The sequence below is a fragment of the Pseudophryne corroboree genome, chromosome 2 (assembly GCF_028390025.1).
Source record: "Pseudophryne corroboree isolate aPseCor3 chromosome 2, aPseCor3.hap2, whole genome shotgun sequence".
Classification (NCBI taxonomy): domain Eukaryota; kingdom Metazoa; phylum Chordata; class Amphibia; order Anura; family Myobatrachidae; genus Pseudophryne; species Pseudophryne corroboree.
Genome location: NC_086445.1, coordinates 244,747,577 through 244,766,145, shown reverse-complemented (window position 1 = coordinate 244,766,145; position 18,569 = coordinate 244,747,577). Strand labels below are relative to the sequence as shown.

Here is an 18,569-nt window from a genome sequence, read left to right as displayed (position 1 = left end):
TTATTTCAGTATACTATAGTATCATCTGACAAAAAGGTCTAAAAACACTGAAGCAGCAAACTGTCATTCTGAAACTTTAGGTCATGGCTGTACAGTGAATTATCCCTAATTGATTGCCAAACATATCTTGACCATGGGAAAGGGGGATGAGAGATGTAGAGAACTAGGGGGTCTATTTACTAAGCCTTGGATGGAGATAAAGTATCAGCCAATCGGCTCCTAACTGTCATGTCACAGGCTAGGTTCGAAAAATTACAGTCAGGAGGTGATTGGCTGGTACGTTATCTGCGTCCACTTAATCGCCATCCAAGGCTTAGTAAATGGACCCCCTAGGTTTTATGAGACAAATTGCTGGTATTGTGGCTTCCTCATGCTGAATACTAGATTAATGCAGTTTCTATGCGAATCGGCCTGCTGTAAACTGCAATACAGCAAATAATATATTCTCTGGAGCCAAGCATGCAGTGATATGGCAGCATGCATGGTCAGTTGGATGAGGTTACATTTTCCCTCTAGCACTGACTGTTTTGTTCCCTCTTTCCTCTTTAGTATCCAGTTGAAGAATCTGGCATCACAATTATGCGACAGTCTAATCGCTTCTTTTTCTGTGGACACACATCAGGAAAGGTATGTCCAGCTCAGTGGCTACTCCAGACATCGACTTTGGTGTAGAAAATACATACTGGTGTGTCCTCATACACTGGCCCTCATTCCGAGTTGTTCGCTCGCTAGCTGCTTTTAGCAGCATTGCACACGCTAGGCCGCCGCCCTCTGGGAGTGTATCTTAGCTTAGCAGAATAGCGAACAAAAGATTAGCAGAATTGCTACTAAATAATTCTTTGCAGTTTCTGAGTAGCTCCAGACCTACTCACAGATTGCGATCACCTCAGTCCGTTTAGTTCCTGGTTTGACGTCACAATCACGCCCTGCGTTCGGCCAGCCACTCCCCCGTTTCTCCAGACATTCCTGCGTTTTTCCCTGACACGCCTGCGTTTTTTAGCACACTCCCGGAAAACGCTCAGTTACCTCCCAGAAACGCCCCTTTCCTGTCAATCATTCACCGATCAGCAGTGCGACTGAAAAGCGTCGCTCGAACACCAGCAAATCTACTAAGTTTTGTGTTAAATAACTTAGCGCATGCGCTCTGTGTACCATGCGCATGCGCAGTTAGCAACAAATAGCAGCATAGCGAAAATCGGCAACGAGCGAACAACTCTGAATGACCCCCACTGCTGCTTAAGTTGTGGCAAGTAGCCATTCTCAGAGACTCTGCCGCGCTAAGCGTTTCCCTCTTGCTCCAATTTATGCATTTTATTTGCATAAATAAAACAACTAGAAGTTACAGAACTACTTTGTTAGGGTATACTAATCAATTCGATGTGTGACACTTGTATGTGACGGAGTCTGACTCTGTATGCGTAGTGCTACAGTGCAGTGGCTGCGGCTTTTCCTCCCGCCAGGTTCCGTCGTGTGTCACAAACAAATTCCTGCGCATTTAGTCCCAGCCCAGCATCTCTACTCTTTGAGCTTTGTTATGCTGCGTTTATGCGCCATACACCTCTTGGGCCATCTCTGTAATGCCGAGCATCTCTCGCTGTGTGGCATGTAGATGCTAGGTGTATGAGGACACATCCGTAGCACAACCTATGATCACTGTTTGAAAGTAACCTTATGTGGATTCATATACGCTATCTTCTATTCTATCTAGCTGTTTAATATGTACCTGTTTATGTTAAGCAGCTACAGTCATACTAAAAGACTGATGTTGGGAGGGCCATAGGCTGTTACAGATTTAGGGAGATGCAAGTGGCAGCCATATAGATGCTTTTGTAACACGTAAAGAAATGATGACTTAAACCGCTAATATAAATCTAAGTTAAGATCCAGGTCCTTCTGTGTTTTTATTTCTTTAAGTAGATCTTTACAGAACTGGTTCAGTTTTAACTTTCACAATAATATCAAAATACATACTTCAGTGCGCAATGCGCATCTTGGTTTTCCTTTTTAATTGATTTGGTTTTCAATCGTATCTACCTTCCCCAGCTTACGCTTCAAGATTTGCGCACATTTAATGTGGAACATGAGTTTGATGCCTACTCGGGTAGTTTGTCTGACTTTGATGTTCATGGGAATCTTGTAGTGACATGTGGCTTATCCAGTCGCATGAATGTACTGGCCTGTGACCGATTCTTGAAAGTGTACGACCTGCGCATGATGCGGGCAATCACGCCTTTGCAAGTCCACGTTGATCCCCTTTTTCTACGTTTCATTCCTACCTACACCTCCCGACTAGCTATCATCTCACAGCGAGGTGAGTAAAGAATCTGGTTTAAAATAGAAATAAAACTTGGTGTTGCTATTGTCTTACAAAAATTGTGTTTATATAAAGACGACCAGTGGTTGTGTTGGGCAACTTTCTATAAATTACACAATGTTGTGGGGGGGGGGGGGGGGGGGGGAGAAAAATTGTTGAAAAAATTCTAGGTGATTTTGCAATGTTTGTATGACAAAAATATCCAGTCGCATATTTTGGATCTTGGATTTGATAGAATGCTTACTGAAAGCAGGATCCAAGCATATGATCAGATATTTATCATTACAATATAAATAGCCTGTGGGAATAGTGATCACAACCACCTTTGACATCAACTGTTGCTTTTTTTTTTTTTTAAATCTGTTTTCCAATTTTGCCAACAAAAGGTTAAAATTAAGGAATCAGAGGCACCTTATTTCAGTGGTTTCCAGACTAGGTGCTTTGGCACCCTGGGGTGCTGCGGGACACATGCAAGGGTGCCACAGGTTGGCGATCGAGTACCAAAAAAAATTATTCAAGGTCAATATGATGAGCAAAACCAGTGCTGATGGTTGCCAGTCGTAAAATATGTGGCCAAACAAAAGCTTAACCCTGTTCTCCACCACATATCTGAACCTAAGGGTGACAGGTAAGTACAATTTTGACTTAATTTTTTCTGAGTTTCTTAATAAGAAACCTATGACCTAGGGGTACTGTGATTACAGAAAGTTTGGGACCCTCTGCCTTAAATCACACCACAGAATCTGAGGGTTTTACTGATGAGACCAACACTCCATTTTCAGGTACCTCAGAAATCCACATTATGGGGACAGATACTTGGATGTTACAAATGCCCCATGCAATCCTAACCGTGCCAAATTTCAGACATCCACACAGAATCACTATGCGTCCGATCAAACATCGAGTCATATGCTCTACTGTTTTTCCATTGTGAACTAGGTAATGTGGGCAAACCATCTGTGCTTTTAAAGAATGCATTGCCAATCGCAGATCTTTGATTGCAGATCTATCCAGGACTGCCATCAGAAATTGTTGGGCCTGGGACTTGCAAAATAGGTAGGGCCCCCCTCTGCAACACAAAAAACCCCCAACCCTACATTGTGATAAGGTGGGGTCTGTGGAGCAACAGCAAAGGTGGGGAATCAATCTGTGCATTACCTGATTTAAGAAATAAAGTAGAAACAAATTGTCAAAGTTTGAACTACTGTATACAAATACAAAAATATGATTGATAACTGCTGTAAAATCTTACACACACTGAAAGAAAACCAGAACATACATACATACATACATACATACATACATACATACATACATACATACATACATTAATACATTAATTAATTAATTAGTCTGGCAGCGCCCCCTCCAGCTATATAATATATTGTGTTGGGACAGATCTTTCTGCTTTATATTTGCATATTTTTATGTTTATTAAATTCATGTAGCGCTCTTGTGCATCATCATAGGTGATTTTAACATTATTGTTTGGTCTTTGATTGGTGTTTGTTATTTGAGGCTTTGTTCAGTGTGGGGATTTTACTGTATGTGGTCTTAGTCACCTTGGGTTTGTACAACAGTGTACTATACTTAAATAACTGGCTATGTAATGGCTGCATATTGAAGGGGCTCATTTATCAATGAGTCCTAAAACGTGTTGCATAAGATAAATGGTGCTCCAGCCAATCCACTCCCAACTGTCCTTTTCAAACACATGACATGGGCTGATTAGCTGAGCACCGTTTATCACATGTAACAAGTTTTATCATTCACAACGAGTTTCATCACTCATTGATAAATGAGACCCTAAGTCAGGGGTGGCCAAACAGTCGATCGCGATCGACTATTCAATCGCGGACATGCGACCAGTCGATCGCGATCCGCCGCCCATCCACACGAGGCGAGGAGTGCGCAGCGCACGCCTCTCCTGCCTGCCGCCCTGCCCCTCCGTCTGGTCTCCGGCAGTGACGGCGAAGTGTATAGCGCAAATCAGGTGCCGGTTCGTTAGCCAATCAGAGCTCGCCGACCGGCACCTGATTTGAGATATACACGCTGCCGTCACCGCCGGAGACCAGACTGAGAGGCAGGGCAGCAGGCAGGAGAAGCGTGCGCTGCGCTCTCCACACACAGCAAAACGTGAGCAGCAGCACTATGGGGGCATATCTGGCACTGTGGGTACATGGTACAGTGGGGGCATATCTGTATCTGGCACTGTGGGGGCATATCTGTATCTGGCACTGTGGGGGCATATGTGGCACTGTGGGGGCATATCTAGCACTGTGAGCACATGGCACTGTGGGGTCATATCTGTATCTGGCACTGTGGGGTCATATGGGGCACTGTGGGGGCATATTTGGCACTTTGGGTAAGTAGCACTGTGGGGGCATATCTAGCACTGGGCACATGGCACAGTGGGGGCATATCTGTATGTGGCACTGGGGGCATATCTAGCACTGTGGGCACATGGCACTGTGGGGTCATATCTGTATCTGGCACTGTGGAGTCATACGTGGCACTGTGGGGGCATATCTAGCACTGTGGGCACATTGGCACTGTGGGGGCATATGTGTTTGAGGTTTTTAGCTGTGGGGGCCAGTGTGTTCTTTCGTGCGAGACAGTCATTACACTCTGTGCAGCAAGGCTGTGTCCCTTTTTTGTTATACCGTACCCACTTTTTTGTCATACCACGCCCATTTTTTGTTATACCACGCTTTTGTAGATCACAAAAGCTTTTCAGCTTTCAAAGTACTCCGAAAGTCTGGCCACCCCTGCCCTAAGTGTTTACTTGCCTATTCTTTTCATAATGGAATAGTGATAAACAATGTGTTTAATGTGAGAGTTTGAGGGGGTTTCCTCTGCAGCTTCCTCTCTGCTCCTACTGTGTGTCCAGGTTCGCTAGTTGCCTAGCAACCACTCTGTTTACTGTAGCCATACAGAATTTTTTGTGGCTGAAACGCAGAGCTGCTGGTTGGGATCCCATGATCCTTTGCATCCGTGGACATGTAGAGACCGGTGCTTGCAGCTTATCAAACATATTGTTATATTAAGATCCTTCTGAAGGTGAGTAAGGCTACAAATAATCATGCCCCAATAACATGATTAAGGCCCCAGAGTGGATTGAAACTTGCTCTGTTTGTACTGTCTCTGCATGCTGTATTAATCTTATAATGGATTAAATCTATTTCTCTTACGTCCTAGAGGATGCTGGGGACTCCGTAAGGACCATGGGGATAGACGGGCTCCGCAGGAGACATGGGCACTTTAAGAAAGACTTTAGATCTGGTGTGCACTGGCTCCTCCCTCTATGCCCCTCCTCCAGACCTCAGTTTGATACTGTGCCCAGAGGAGATGGGTGCACTTCAGGGAGCTCTCCTGAGCTTCCTGACAGAAAGTATATTTGTTAGGTTTTTTATTTTCAGGGAGTCCTGTTGGCAACAGGCTCCCTGCATCGTGGGACTGAGGAGAGAGAAGCAGGGCTGGCTTTACGGTTGGGCTCTGTTTCTAGGCTACTGGACACCATTAGCTCCAGAGGGTGTCGGAACACAGGTCTCACCTGGGGTTCGTCCCGGAGCCGCGCCGCCGTCCTCACAGATGCCGAAGATAGAAGCCGGGTGAGTATGAGAAGGCAGAAGACATCAGGCGGCAGAAGACATCAGATCTTCATGAGGTACCGCTGCGCGCCATTGCTCCCACTATACACACACAGAGCAGCACTGAAGGGTGCAGGGCGCTGGGGGGGGCGCCCTGGGCAGCAATATTCCTCACTTCTGGGCATGTTAAGATGGATTAGGCTGCGGAGGCAGTAAATCCAAGAATCCCCCACCATTTTAATAAAAAAAGCACTGGGACCGAAGCCCGCCGTAGGGTGGGCGGGGCTTGATCCTCAGCACTAACCAGCGCCATTTTCTCCACAGAAGCTGCATGCTGAACGCTGGCTCCCTGGTCTCTCCCCTGCTGAACTTCACAGGCTGGAAAAAAGAGGAGGGGGGCACATTGGCGACGCAGTGAGTGGGAATTGGAATATTATTATATAAAAAAAGCACTATCTGGTCATATTTTTCCACAGTGTTATTAAGCGCTGGGTGTGTGCTGGCATACTCTCTCTCTGTCTCTCCTAAGGGCCTGGTTGGGGTTTTGTCCCCTTGTAGGTTAATCCCTGTGTGTGTGGGGTGTCTGTACGTGGTGTCGACATGTCTGAAGCGGAAGGCTTCTCCAAGGAGGAGGTGGAGCAAATGAGTGGTGTCCCCGTCGGTTGTGCCGACTCCGGAATGGATGGACATGTGGCATATGTTGAATGCAAGTGTGGCATCTTTACATAAAAGGCTTGATAAGGCTGAATTAGGGGGGACATCAGGGGGTCAATCCTCGGATTGGACCGACTCACAGGGCCCGTAGGGGTCTCAAAAGCGTCCCTTAACACAAGACACTACTACCGACACGGATTCTGATTCCAGTGTCGACTATGACGAAGTAAAATTGCACCCTAGGTTGACTAAAACCATTCAGTGTATGATTGTGGCACATGTCCTAAGGATAACACGTGACCCGCGAGTCACATGACTTTCAAATCAAAACTCAGTTCAGTGTTATTTTACACCTGCGCTATTTGTGTGAACCCGCATTGGCTTATATTTGAGTCAATCATTTTGTTCCCATCCTGATTGGTGGATTAAGTTCACACCAATCAGGCTTTTGCCTACTTAAATGCATAGCTCTGGGGCATGTTTGTTTCTTCGGAGATCAGACAGGACACGCTGCGTTCCAGGGGTATGTAACCTTCTTGATTGAAGGTGTAACCTTCTTGAGTGAAGGTGTATTTTTTGCTAGCTAGGTTTATAATGGAGAGAAATACTTTGGATTACTATTATTATATTGTTATAGTGCCTCTAAGTGGCTTTATAAATTGTAAAACACATATTAATTATATATGAAATATTGTTTTATCGTAATTTTTAATTACAAATTGTATTTGTCTATAGTGTGTTACACTGTGAATCTTGAAAAAGACGCTGCATAGCGTCGACACAGTGTATGTGGTGGGTCGCAGTTCAGCCTACCCATAGTGGGGACATATTAGCAATCGATATCCGGGTCCATTGCTTTTAGCTGAATACCATCTTGCCTTTCCCCATATGGTATGACTGTTTTGCTTTCCACTTTTATTCTACTCTGATAATAAAAGGAGTGTTTTTTTCCTAATTGGATTATATCTCTGGCTTTTGATTTGTTACGAGGAATAACGGGGTTCATCCGTTTGTGTGAGGAGAGTTTTGAAGATCACAAAAGAAACCTTTATGTGCCTTCAATACGCCTTACAGAAGTAAGTATACATGTAAGAGTTCATCACCTTAATTCCTGTATACCACACTTGGTGCCTTTGAAAAGGAGGTGGATGTATGAACTTTCTATCTGGGACTATACCAACACCTCCAATTTCCGTGTTACACAACGGTGAAAGATCCATCTTCATTGCAGGATTACACTATGTTGTGTTTTTATTTTTATTTTTCATATTGATTGGATGACATCTGTCCACCGGGACAAATTTGGACTTCCGGGACATTGAGCGCAAAGTGAGATTGTACTTTTTCTTTTTTGCAAGTTGATATAGATTGGTGGTCTATTTAGTACTTTCTATTGCAGCTCTTTATTGCAGCGCCAAGAGAGGAATTATTTTCTACTGCTTTGTACCGACACCTTTTTTCCTTTCAGGCGAAAGCATGTTCCATCATAGGAGTAAACGTAATGGTTTATTAAGTAATATTTTTTTCTGAAAATGTATATCCAACTTTAAACATTTCGGATGATTTAACCCTTGAAAGCCTCATGAATAAATTGGAAAATGTTCTCTTAAAAGAGAACAAGATTTGGTGGGAGGTGGTTACATTGGAACACTACACAGCCAATCGTATGATACCAAAGGGTTTGTTAATTGATAAAAAGGCATCCTTTACGGATGTCTCTGAAGGTTTCAAAAATAAATGGGATCATATCATTTCCAGCTGCTCCTTCTCACTGATAGAATTAATCATTCAGGAGAGAAAGGGAGAGTTGAAACAGTTGGAAGAACAAATTGTACAACATGAGGTATTAATTGCTCCTTTTAAAAATATGGAGGAATATAAAGTATTGGAGGACTGTTTTAAAAATTCAGAGGAGCGAAAGAGAGCTAATTAATAAAAAAAAAGAAAAAGTTATTTAGAGATAAGAATGCTAAAAATGCAATAAGTGAAGAAAATAATAATCAGGGTAATGAGGTAAGTCTCCCCATCCCTGAACGGTCTGGAAGACGTTTTCAGAATGATGGTAATCGAACCAGATGGAATCAAAGATCTAAAGGCTTTGATCAAAGACAATATCGCAACACCGAATACATACCTAGGAGATCCCCTTATAGGAACCAGGTACCTAGAAGGGGTGAAAATAAAAGGTCTCACAATTTTACAGCTGAGAGTGTTGCTGATCAATGGGCTCGTAATAGAGCACCAATTCATTGTGGAGATACCAATGCTCCAGATAGTCCGTCTTGGGTGCAGAATAGGTCCAACGATATACGATCAGCTGGGTATTTAAATAGGAGATCTAAAAATCAACATTTTTTGGGGAACACTCAGTTCCAAAGGAGGTACCACGAGAGAAAATTAAAGTCATCATTCCCATTAGTACTACCTCCAGACGGAAAAAAAGAGGTAAAAGGGGTGGCAAGGTAAAAACAAGAAGAAAAAGGAAAGATACCAATAAAGATCAAATATGTGAAAACAATGATCTCACACCCACTTCAGCGGCAACGTCTGAATTAGTTGGTGAGTCAGGGGTAAAAAATCTTTAATCTTAGCAGCTATGTACTTAATGAGATAGAAATTCATGTTTTAAAAAAGGGGTTTAAATTTTGCCCCACTAATGACATTAACCACTTTAATCTATATGTGGATCTACAAAAGTTCATTCGTAATTTCTCTAACGTCCTAGTGGATGCTGGGGACTCCGTAAGGACCATGGGGAATAGACGGGCTCCTCAGGAGACTGGGCACTCCAAGAAAGATTTAGTACTACTGGTGTGCACTGGCTCCTCCCTCTATGCCCCTCCTCCAGACCCCAGTTAGAATCTGCAGCAATTAAGTACCTCCTGGCAAAAGCAGCATATATACAGTTGGACACTGTTATATGCATGAGCCCCCGCTATTAATTTTACACAAAATCGCGGGACAGAAGCCCGCCGCTGAGGGGGCGGGGCCTTCTTCCTCAGTACTCACCAGCGCCATTTTCTCTCCACAGCTCCGCTGAGAGGAAGCTCCCCAGGCTCTCCCCTGCAGACTCACTGTAGAAAGGGTAAAAAGAGAGGGGGGGCACATAAATTTAGCGCATTAATTATATATACAGCAGCTACTGGGTAAACACTAAGTTACTGTGTGATTCCTGGGTCATATAGCGCTGAGGTGTGTGCTGGCATACTCTCTCTCTGTCTCTCCAAAAGGCCTTGTGGGGGTCCTGTCCTCATATAGAGCATCCCCTGTGTGTGTGGTGTGTCGGTACGCGTGTGTCGACATGTTTGTTGAAGAGGGCTATGTGGAGGCAGAGCAAGTGCAGATGAATGACGTGTCTCCGCCGACGGCGCCGACACCTGATTGGATGGATATGTGGAAGGTGTTAAATGATAATGTAAACTCCTTACATAAAAGGTTGGATAAAGCTGATGCCTTGGGTCAGTCGGGGTCTCAGCCCATGCCTGATCCTACAGCGCAGAGGCCGTCAGGGTCTCAGAAGCGCCCACTATCCCAAATTGTTGACACAGATATCGACACGGATTCTGACTCCAGTGTCGATGACGATGATGCAAAATTGCAGCCTAAAATGGCTAAAGCCATCCGCTACATGATTATAGCAATGAAGGATGTTTTGCACATATCAGAGGTAAACCCTGTCCCTGACGAGGGTTTATATGTATGGAGAGAAAAAGCAAGAGGTGACTTTTCCCCCTTCACATGAGTTAAATGAATTATGTGAGAAAGCGTGGGATTCCCCCGATAAGAAAGTGCTGATTTCCAAAAGGTTACTTATGGCGTACCCTTTCCCGCCAACGGACGGGATGCGCTGGGAATCCTCCCCTAGGGTAGATAAAGCTCTGACACGCTTATCTAAGAAGGTGGCCCTGCCGTCACAGGATACGGCCGCCCTAAAGGATCCTGCAGATAGGAAGCAGGAAAGTATCATGAAGTCTGTTTATACACATCCAGGTACTCTACTGAGGCCGGCAATTGCGTAGGCCTGGATGTGTAGTGCTGTAGCAGCATGGACAGATAATCTGTCTGAGGAAATGGATACCTTAGACAAGGATACCATTTTACTGACCCTGGGGCATATAAAAGACGCTGTCCTATATATGAGGGATGCCCAGAGGGACATTTGCCTACTGGGCTCTAGAATAAATGCAATGTCAATTTCTGCCAGAAGGGTCCTGTGGACTCGGCAATGGACAGGTGATGCCGACTCCAAAAAGCACATGGAGGTGTTACCTTACAAGGGTGAGGAATTGTTTGGGGACGGTCTCTCGGACCTAGTTTCCACAGCTACGGCTGGGAAGTCTAACTTTTTGCCATATATTCCCTCACAGCCTAAGAAAGCACCGTATTACCAAATGCAGTCCTTTCGATCACAAAGAAGCAAGAAGGTCAGAGGTGCGTCCTTTCTTGCCAGAGGCAGGGGTAGAGGAAAGAAGCTGCACCATACAGCTAGTTCCCAGGAACAGAAGTCCTCCCCGGCTTCCACTAAATCCACCGCATGACGCTGGGGCTCCACAGGAGCCAGGAGCGGTGGGGGCGCGTCTCTGAAATTTCAGCCACCAGTTTGTTCGCTCACAGGTGGATCCCTGGGCTATACAGATTGTGTCTCAGGGATACAAGCTGGAATTCGAAGTGATGCCCCCTCACCGTTACCTCAAATCGGCCCTGCCAGCTTCCCCCATGGAATGGGAAGTAGTGTTAGCGGCAAGTTATATCTCCAGCAGGTGGTGGTAAAGGTTCCCCTCCTTCAACAAGGAAGAGGATACTATTCCACAATGTTTGTGGTACCGAAACCGGACGGTTCGGTCAGACCCATATTGAATTTAAAGTCCCTGAACATTTATCTGAAAAGATTCAAGTTCAAAATGGAATCGCTCAGAGCGGTCATTGCAAGCCTGGAAGAGGGGGATTTTATGGTGTCTCTGGACATCAAGGATGCTTACTTGCATGTCCCCATTTATCCACCTCATCAGGAGTACCTCAGATTTGTGGTACAGGACTGTCATTACCAATTCCAGACGTTGCCGTTTGGGCTCTCCACGGCACCGAGAATATTTACCAAGGTAATGGCAGAAATGATGGTGCTCCTTCGAAAGCAAGGAGTCACAATTATCCCATACTTGGACGATCTCCTAATAAAGGCGAGGTCCAGAGAGCAGTTGCTAATCAGCGTAGCACACTCTCAGGAAGTGTTGCAACAGCACGGCTGGATTCTGAATATCCCAAAGTCGCAGCTGATTCCCACAACGCGTCTGCTTTTTCTGGGCATGATTCTGGACACAGACCAGAAGAAGGTATTTCTCCCGGCGGAGAAGGCTCAAGAGCTCGTGACTCTAGTCAGAGACCTCTTAAGACCGAAACCGGTGTCGGTGCATCGCTGCACACGAGTCCTGGGAAAGATGGTGGCATCATACGAAGCCATTCCCTTCGGCAGGTTCCATGCGAGGATCTTTCAATGGGATCTGTTGGACAAGTGGTCCGGATAGCATCTTCAGATGCATCGGCTGATCACCCTGTCCCCTAGGGCCAGGGTGTCTCTTCTGTGGTGGCTACAGAGTGCTCACCTTCTCGAGGGCCGCAGGTTCGGCATACAGGACTGGGTCCTGGTGACCACGGATGCGAGCCTCCGAGGGTGGGGGGCAGTCACTCAGGGAAGAAACTTCCAAGGGTTGTGGTCAAGTCAGGAGGCTTGTCTGCACATAAATATCCTGGAACTAAGGGCCATATACAACGCCCTGAGTCAAGCGGAGCCTCTGCTTCGCAACCAACCGGTGCTGATTCAGTCAGACAACATCACCGCAGTGGCTCATGTAAACCGCCAGGGAGGCACAAGAAGCAGAGTGGCGATGGCGGAAGCCACCAGGATTCTTCGTTGGGCGGAGAATCATGTGCAAGCACGGTCAGCAGTGTTCATTCCGGGAGTGGACAACTGGGAAGCAGACTTCCTCAGCAGGCACGACCTCCACCCGGGAGAGTGGGGACTTCATCACGAAGTCTTCACTCAGATTACAAATCGATGGGAACTGCCACAGGTAGACATGATGGCGTCCCGTCTCAACAAAAAGCTACAAAGGTATTGCGCCAGGTCAAGAGACCCTCAGGCGATAGCTGTGGACGCACTGGTAACACTGTGGGTGTTCCAGTCGGTCTATGTGTTTCCTCCTCTTCCTCTCATACCCAAGGTGCTGAGAATCGTAAGAAGAAGAGGAGTGAGAACAATACTCATTGTTCCGGATTGGCCAAGAAGGACTTGGTACCCGGAACTGCAAGAAATGCTCACAGAGGACCCGTGGCCTCTGCCTCTCAGACAGGACCTGTTGCAACAGGGGCCCTGTCTGTTCCAAGACTTACCGCGGCTGCGTTTGACGGCATGGCGGTTGAACGCAGGATCCTAGTGGAAAAAGGCATTCTGGAGGAAGTTATTCCTACGCTGATAAAGGCTAGGAAGGACGTGACAGCAAGACACTATCACCGTATATGGCGAAAATATGTTGCCTGGTGTGAGGCCAGGATGGCCCCTACAGAGGAATTCCAGCTGGGTCGGTTCCTGCACTTCCTACAGTCTGGAGTGACTATGGGCCTGAAGTTGAGGTCCATAAAGGTCCAGATTTCGGCCCTATCCATTTTCTTTCAAAAGGAACTGGCTTCTCTTCCTGAAGTTCAGACGTTTGTGAAGGGAGTGCTGCATATTCAGTCCCCTTTTGTGCCACCAGTGGCACCTTGGGATCTCAACGTGGTGTTGGGTTTCCTGAAATCCCACTGGTTTGAGCCACTTAAGACCGTGGAGCTAAAGTATCTCACGTGGAAGGTGGTCATGCTATTGGCCTTAGCTTCGGCTAGGCGTGTGTCAGAATTGGCGGCTTTGTCATGTAAAAGCCCCTATCTGGTTTTCCATGTGGACAGGGCAGAATTACGGACTCGTCCGCAATTTCTGCCGAAGGTAGTGTCATCTTTTCATTTGAACCAACCTATTGTGGTGCCTGCGGCTACTCGTGACTTGGAGGATTCCAAGTTGCTTGATGTAGTCAGGGCTTTGAAGATCTATGTAGCCAGGACGGCTGGAGTCAGGAAGACTGACTCGCTGTTTATCCTGTATGCATCCAACAAGCTGGGTGCTCCTGCTTCAAATTATTTATTATTTATTAGCAGTTTCTTATATAGCGCAGCATATTCCGTTGCGCTTTACAATTCGAACAACAATTATAGAACAAAACTGGGCAAAGACAGACAGACAGACAGAGGTAGGAAGGCCCTGCTCGCAAGCTTACAATCTATAGGGAAATAGGCATTGCTACACAAGGATAGATGCTACCTGTCACATAATGGTTCCCCAGGTTGCTAGGTTCTTAATGGGTTGTATATGATATGATCACCCAGCAATGTTGGAAGACAAAATGTGAGTTTATGTGGACTGTACAGAGGGGATGTAACTTGATAGGGAAGCTGTGAAGGTTATGTGTGTGGGTCTGAAATTTGGTAGGCTTGTCTGAAGAGATGAGTTTTCAGAGAACGTTTAAAGGTTTGGAGACTAGAGGAGAGTCTTATTGTGCGTGGGAGTGCATTCCACAGAGTGGAAACCATTGCTCGCTGGATCTGTAGCACGATTCAGCAGGCTCATTCTGCGGCTGGTTTGCCGCATCCAAAATCAGTGAAAGCCCATTCCACTAGGAAGGTGGGCTCTTCTTGGGCGGCTGCCCGAGGGGTCTCGGCATTACAGCTTTGCCGAGCAGCTACTTGGTCGGGTACAAACACATTTGCTAAGTTCTACAAGTTTGATACCCTGGCTGAGGAGGACCTTGTGTTTGCCCATTCGGTGCTGCAGAGTCATCCGCACTCTCCCGCCCGTTTGGGAGCTTTGGTATAATTCCCATGGTCCTTACGGAGTCCCCAGCATCCACTAGGACGTTAGAGAAAATAAGATTTTACTCACCGGTAAATCTATTTCTCGTAGTCCGTAGTGGATGCTGGGCGCCCGTCCCAAGTGCGGATTTTCTGCAATACTTGTACATAGTTATTGCTTAATAAAGGGTTATGTTATGTGGGCATCCATTGTTGATGCTCTGTTGTTGTTCATACTGTTGACTGGGTAAGTTTATCACAAGTTATACGGTGTGATTGGTGTGGCTGGTATGAGTCTTACCCTGGATTCCAAAATCCTTTCCTTATAATGTCAGCTCTTCCGGGCACAGTTTCCTTGACTGGGGTCTGGTGGAGGGGCATAGAGGGAGGAGCCAGTGCACACCAGTAGTACTAAATCTTTCTTGGAGTGCCCAGTCTCCTGCGAAGCCCGTCTATTCCCCATGGTCCTTACAGAGTCCCCAGCATCCACTACGGAGTACGAGAAATAGATTTACCGGTGAGTAAAATCTTATTTTGTCGTTGAAACGATTTTTCGATGGCAAAATACAGGATGAATTTGAGGATAATGCACCTAGGTTTAGAAGGAAATCAGTGTTCAACCCCACACATAGTAGAGGGTGTTTTGTGGACACCTTTTATAAAAGTGTCCTTTATGATTTCAATCAACTCAGGGATGTGGCCCTCAATAGAAAGAACAACCTCAATAAAAAAGAACGGGAATGTCTAAAAAATTTGCAAGATAACAATGACATTATTTTGAAGGCAGCTGATAAGGGAGGAGCAGTGATCGCGCTGAGCCAAAAAAAAAGTGGGTCCCAGGGACCCTTCACTTTTTAAATTTGGGGTCCTTCCGTTTTTTTTCTGGGTCCCATCGGAATGAAGGTTCTTATTAATCTTAAACTTGTTTGGACACTACAAAAGTGTTGCAAGATGGTGGGATGGGGTGACAATGCTGCTGGGCTGTGTAGCATGCAGGACACCCTGCACCAAAGGTGTAACTAGACATTTTGGTGCCCTTAGGCAGAAAGTGAATTGGTGTTCCACCTCCTAGATCGCAAAGTATAGGAAGTGCGCGGCGCAAAATTTTTGGGGCGTGGCTTCATAGGGAAGGGGCGTGACCACATAATAGTGTCAATTCACATTACGCCAGACAGTAGTGCCGCTTATACACATTGCACCAGGAAGAACCTACTTTGCACACTGCGCCAGTTACAGCACGTCATACACTTTGTTCCAGGTAGAGGACTTATACAAATTACACCAGGTAGAGCACGTTATCATACACAATGCGCCCGGTAGAGCACGTTATTATACACATTGCGCCCGGTAGAGCACGTTATTATACACATTGTGCCCGGTAGAGCACGTTATTACACACATTGCGCCTGGTCGAGCACGTTATTATACACATTGCGCCCGGTAGAGCATGTTATTTTACACATTGCGCCCGGTAGAGCACGTTATTATACACATTGCGCCAGGTAAGAGCACGTAATTATACACATTGCGCCAGGCAGAGCACGTTATTATACACATTGCGCCAGGCAGAGCACGTTATTATACACATTGCGCCAGGCAGAGCACGTTATTATACACATTGCGCCAGGCAGAGCACGTTATTATACACATTGCAGTAACCATTTATGACCTCCGGTCGCGCGGGGCTCTGAGACACTGGATGGGGTGCAATACAATGCAGATAGATGGGATCTGATCTCAATAACTGTCAGGCTGCACCGACGGACGCTACCCCTCTGCCCTGAAGCTCCAATACTGTCTGCAGTGAATCAAAGCAGTGCAGCCCCAGGTGCTGGGAGGCCGACTGCACGAAGGGGCCGTTTGACACATGTGGCTCCGCCCCCAGCAGCGAGTCACTGACACCATTTTTTATGACAGCACAGTGCAGTGAGTGCACTGGCACAAGTAGCCAGCCGGTGCCTGTAGTGTCCGCAGCCTGGAGGAGCTCTTTGTGAAATCGCAAGCAGAGGCTGTCCTCTGGCAAGATGGAGCTCCTCCAATCGCTTCCCCTGACGGGCTGGACACTGCTAAATATACCGACAATCAGTTACAACTGTGTTAAAGTAGTGGAGCGCCAGGTGCAATGGGAAAGTCAGTGTCACACTGCACAGTTGTACCGATTACCGGTATATTTAGCAGTGGCCAGCCCGACAGGGGAAGTGATTAGAGGAGCTCCTTCTTGCCAGTCTCTGCTTGCGATATCACAGATAGCTCCTTCAGGATGCACTGTGCTGTCAGAAAAATGGTGAGAGTCGGTGACTCGCTGCTGGGGGCGGTGCCACGTGTGTCAAACGGCCCGTGCGTGCAGTCGGGCTCCCAGGGAAATTCCAGGTGACTTTAGTGCCCAATCCGACCCTGCATACCGGTCATTATTCTATCTCCCCGTGTGCCCGGCTCCCGTCGCCCGAGGTCAGCCCCCCGAACCTTACATTCTATCTCCCCGTGTGCCCGGCTCCCGCCGCCCGAGGTCCGACCCTGACACTCTGGGCAGCCTCACATTGCACACACGGAGCATGATGCGGAGCTTGCAGCACCCGGACATCCCGCATCTGCACCGGCTACTCCGGGTGAAGCGGGGCGCTGCAGCACTGCTTACCTACAGCTGGAGCTGTGCAGCCCGGGCGGCTCCTGCAGCTTACACCGCCCTCTCAGGGAATGTCGGGTCTCATTGAGCGGGTCCCGGGTAGGGGGGTGGCGGCGGGCAGATACGGAGCGGTACTCGCGGTCGCAGAGGAGGGTGCTGGCAGCGAAGCGGAGGTGGAGCCGGATAAGGATAAGATTCATGTGCTGCCGGCGGAGCCCAAGTCAGCGCGCAGCGGGGAGCTGGATTCAAAGCGGGAGATGCTGCAGGCTGTGATTGGCTGAAGACTACAGCAGGTGATTGGCTGAGGAAACCTCCTGCGTTCCACTGACTGGCTTACGACATGCAATTGCAATGCAAACACATTCAGATGAGCGCGTCCTGTGGGACCCGCTCATCTTCTAAATGTGAGTCCTGGGCGGCCGTTTCTGGGTAAAATACGCGCCATAGCGCGTTTTTGCGATCACTGAGGAGGCATAGTTATCATGAACAGGGAGAGTTACATCAGAGAAGGACTCCGACAATTAAATGATGGGGTCACCCATGTTAAACTTAAAAATGATCCCTCCTCTAGTATTTTTAAGGCATACAATAATCTAATTAGCCAATATGTAGATTTGAAGGTCCTTGATGACAACGTAGCACAATATTTGGTGAATGAGAATTTTTCCATCCCAGTATTATACCTTTTGCCAAAGGTTCACAAATGTATTGACAATCCCCCGGGAAGGCCCATAGTGGCAGGAACTAATGCCATTACTTCTAACCTGTCGGCCTATATAGACTATCAATTACAACTGTTTGTAATGAAGGGGAAGTCGCATCTTAAGGACACCAGAGATATATTGAATTATCTTATGGGGGTACAGTGGGAGGAAGATTTCATACTTATCACTGCTGATGTCTCTTCTCTTTATACTATTATTTCTCATGATGCAGGTTTGGATGCAATTAGGTCCACATTAGAAGGTGAACATATTGATAGTGCACTTTCCCAGTTCATTTTAGATGGCATTTCCTTCATTCTTAAAAATAATTATTTCAATTTTGACGGTCTATTCTATAAACAACTAGTCGGTACCGCCATGGGCACCAGGTTCGCACCCAGCTATGCTAATCTTTTCATGTCCAGGTGGGAGGAGTCTCTTTCACCATTGGTAAGTCCAATATTCATTTTTTGGACTTGAATATAGAAGTGGAGGATGGAAGGTTGGTCACTAGCAATTATACGAAACCTACTGATTGCAATACGTATATACCATTAGACAGTAACCATTTACCTATTTGGCTTACTAATGTACCTAAAGGTCAACTGCTCAGACTGCGCAGAAATTGTTCGAGTAAAGAGAAATATAGAGAGCAAGCAAGTACAATGGTGTCTAATTTTGCAAAGAAAGGATATGAAATGTCTAAATTGAATTTAATATCGAAAAAGGTAGAAGAGTTTGATAGATCAACATTATTAGAGAAGAAAGAAAAATCCTCCACTCAAAATTTTCCATTGTCTTTCCACACT

At 46.4% G+C, this 18,569-nt stretch overlaps 1 protein-coding gene across 4 annotated transcripts in view; it reads left to right on the top strand.

The window, feature by feature from the left end:
- PAN2 (poly(A) specific ribonuclease subunit PAN2) overlaps positions 1-18,569 on the top strand; it is a 295,174-nt gene that overhangs the window by 39,216 nt on the left and 237,389 nt on the right. For all 4 annotated transcript variants that reach the window (XM_063952590.1, XM_063952592.1, XM_063952589.1 and 1 more), the window contains 2 exons: positions 550-627; positions 2,044-2,311. In XM_063952590.1, coding sequence (XP_063808660.1) covers positions 550-627; positions 2,044-2,311 — 346 coding nt within the window. The remainder of the gene's footprint in view (positions 1-549; positions 628-2,043; positions 2,312-18,569) is intronic.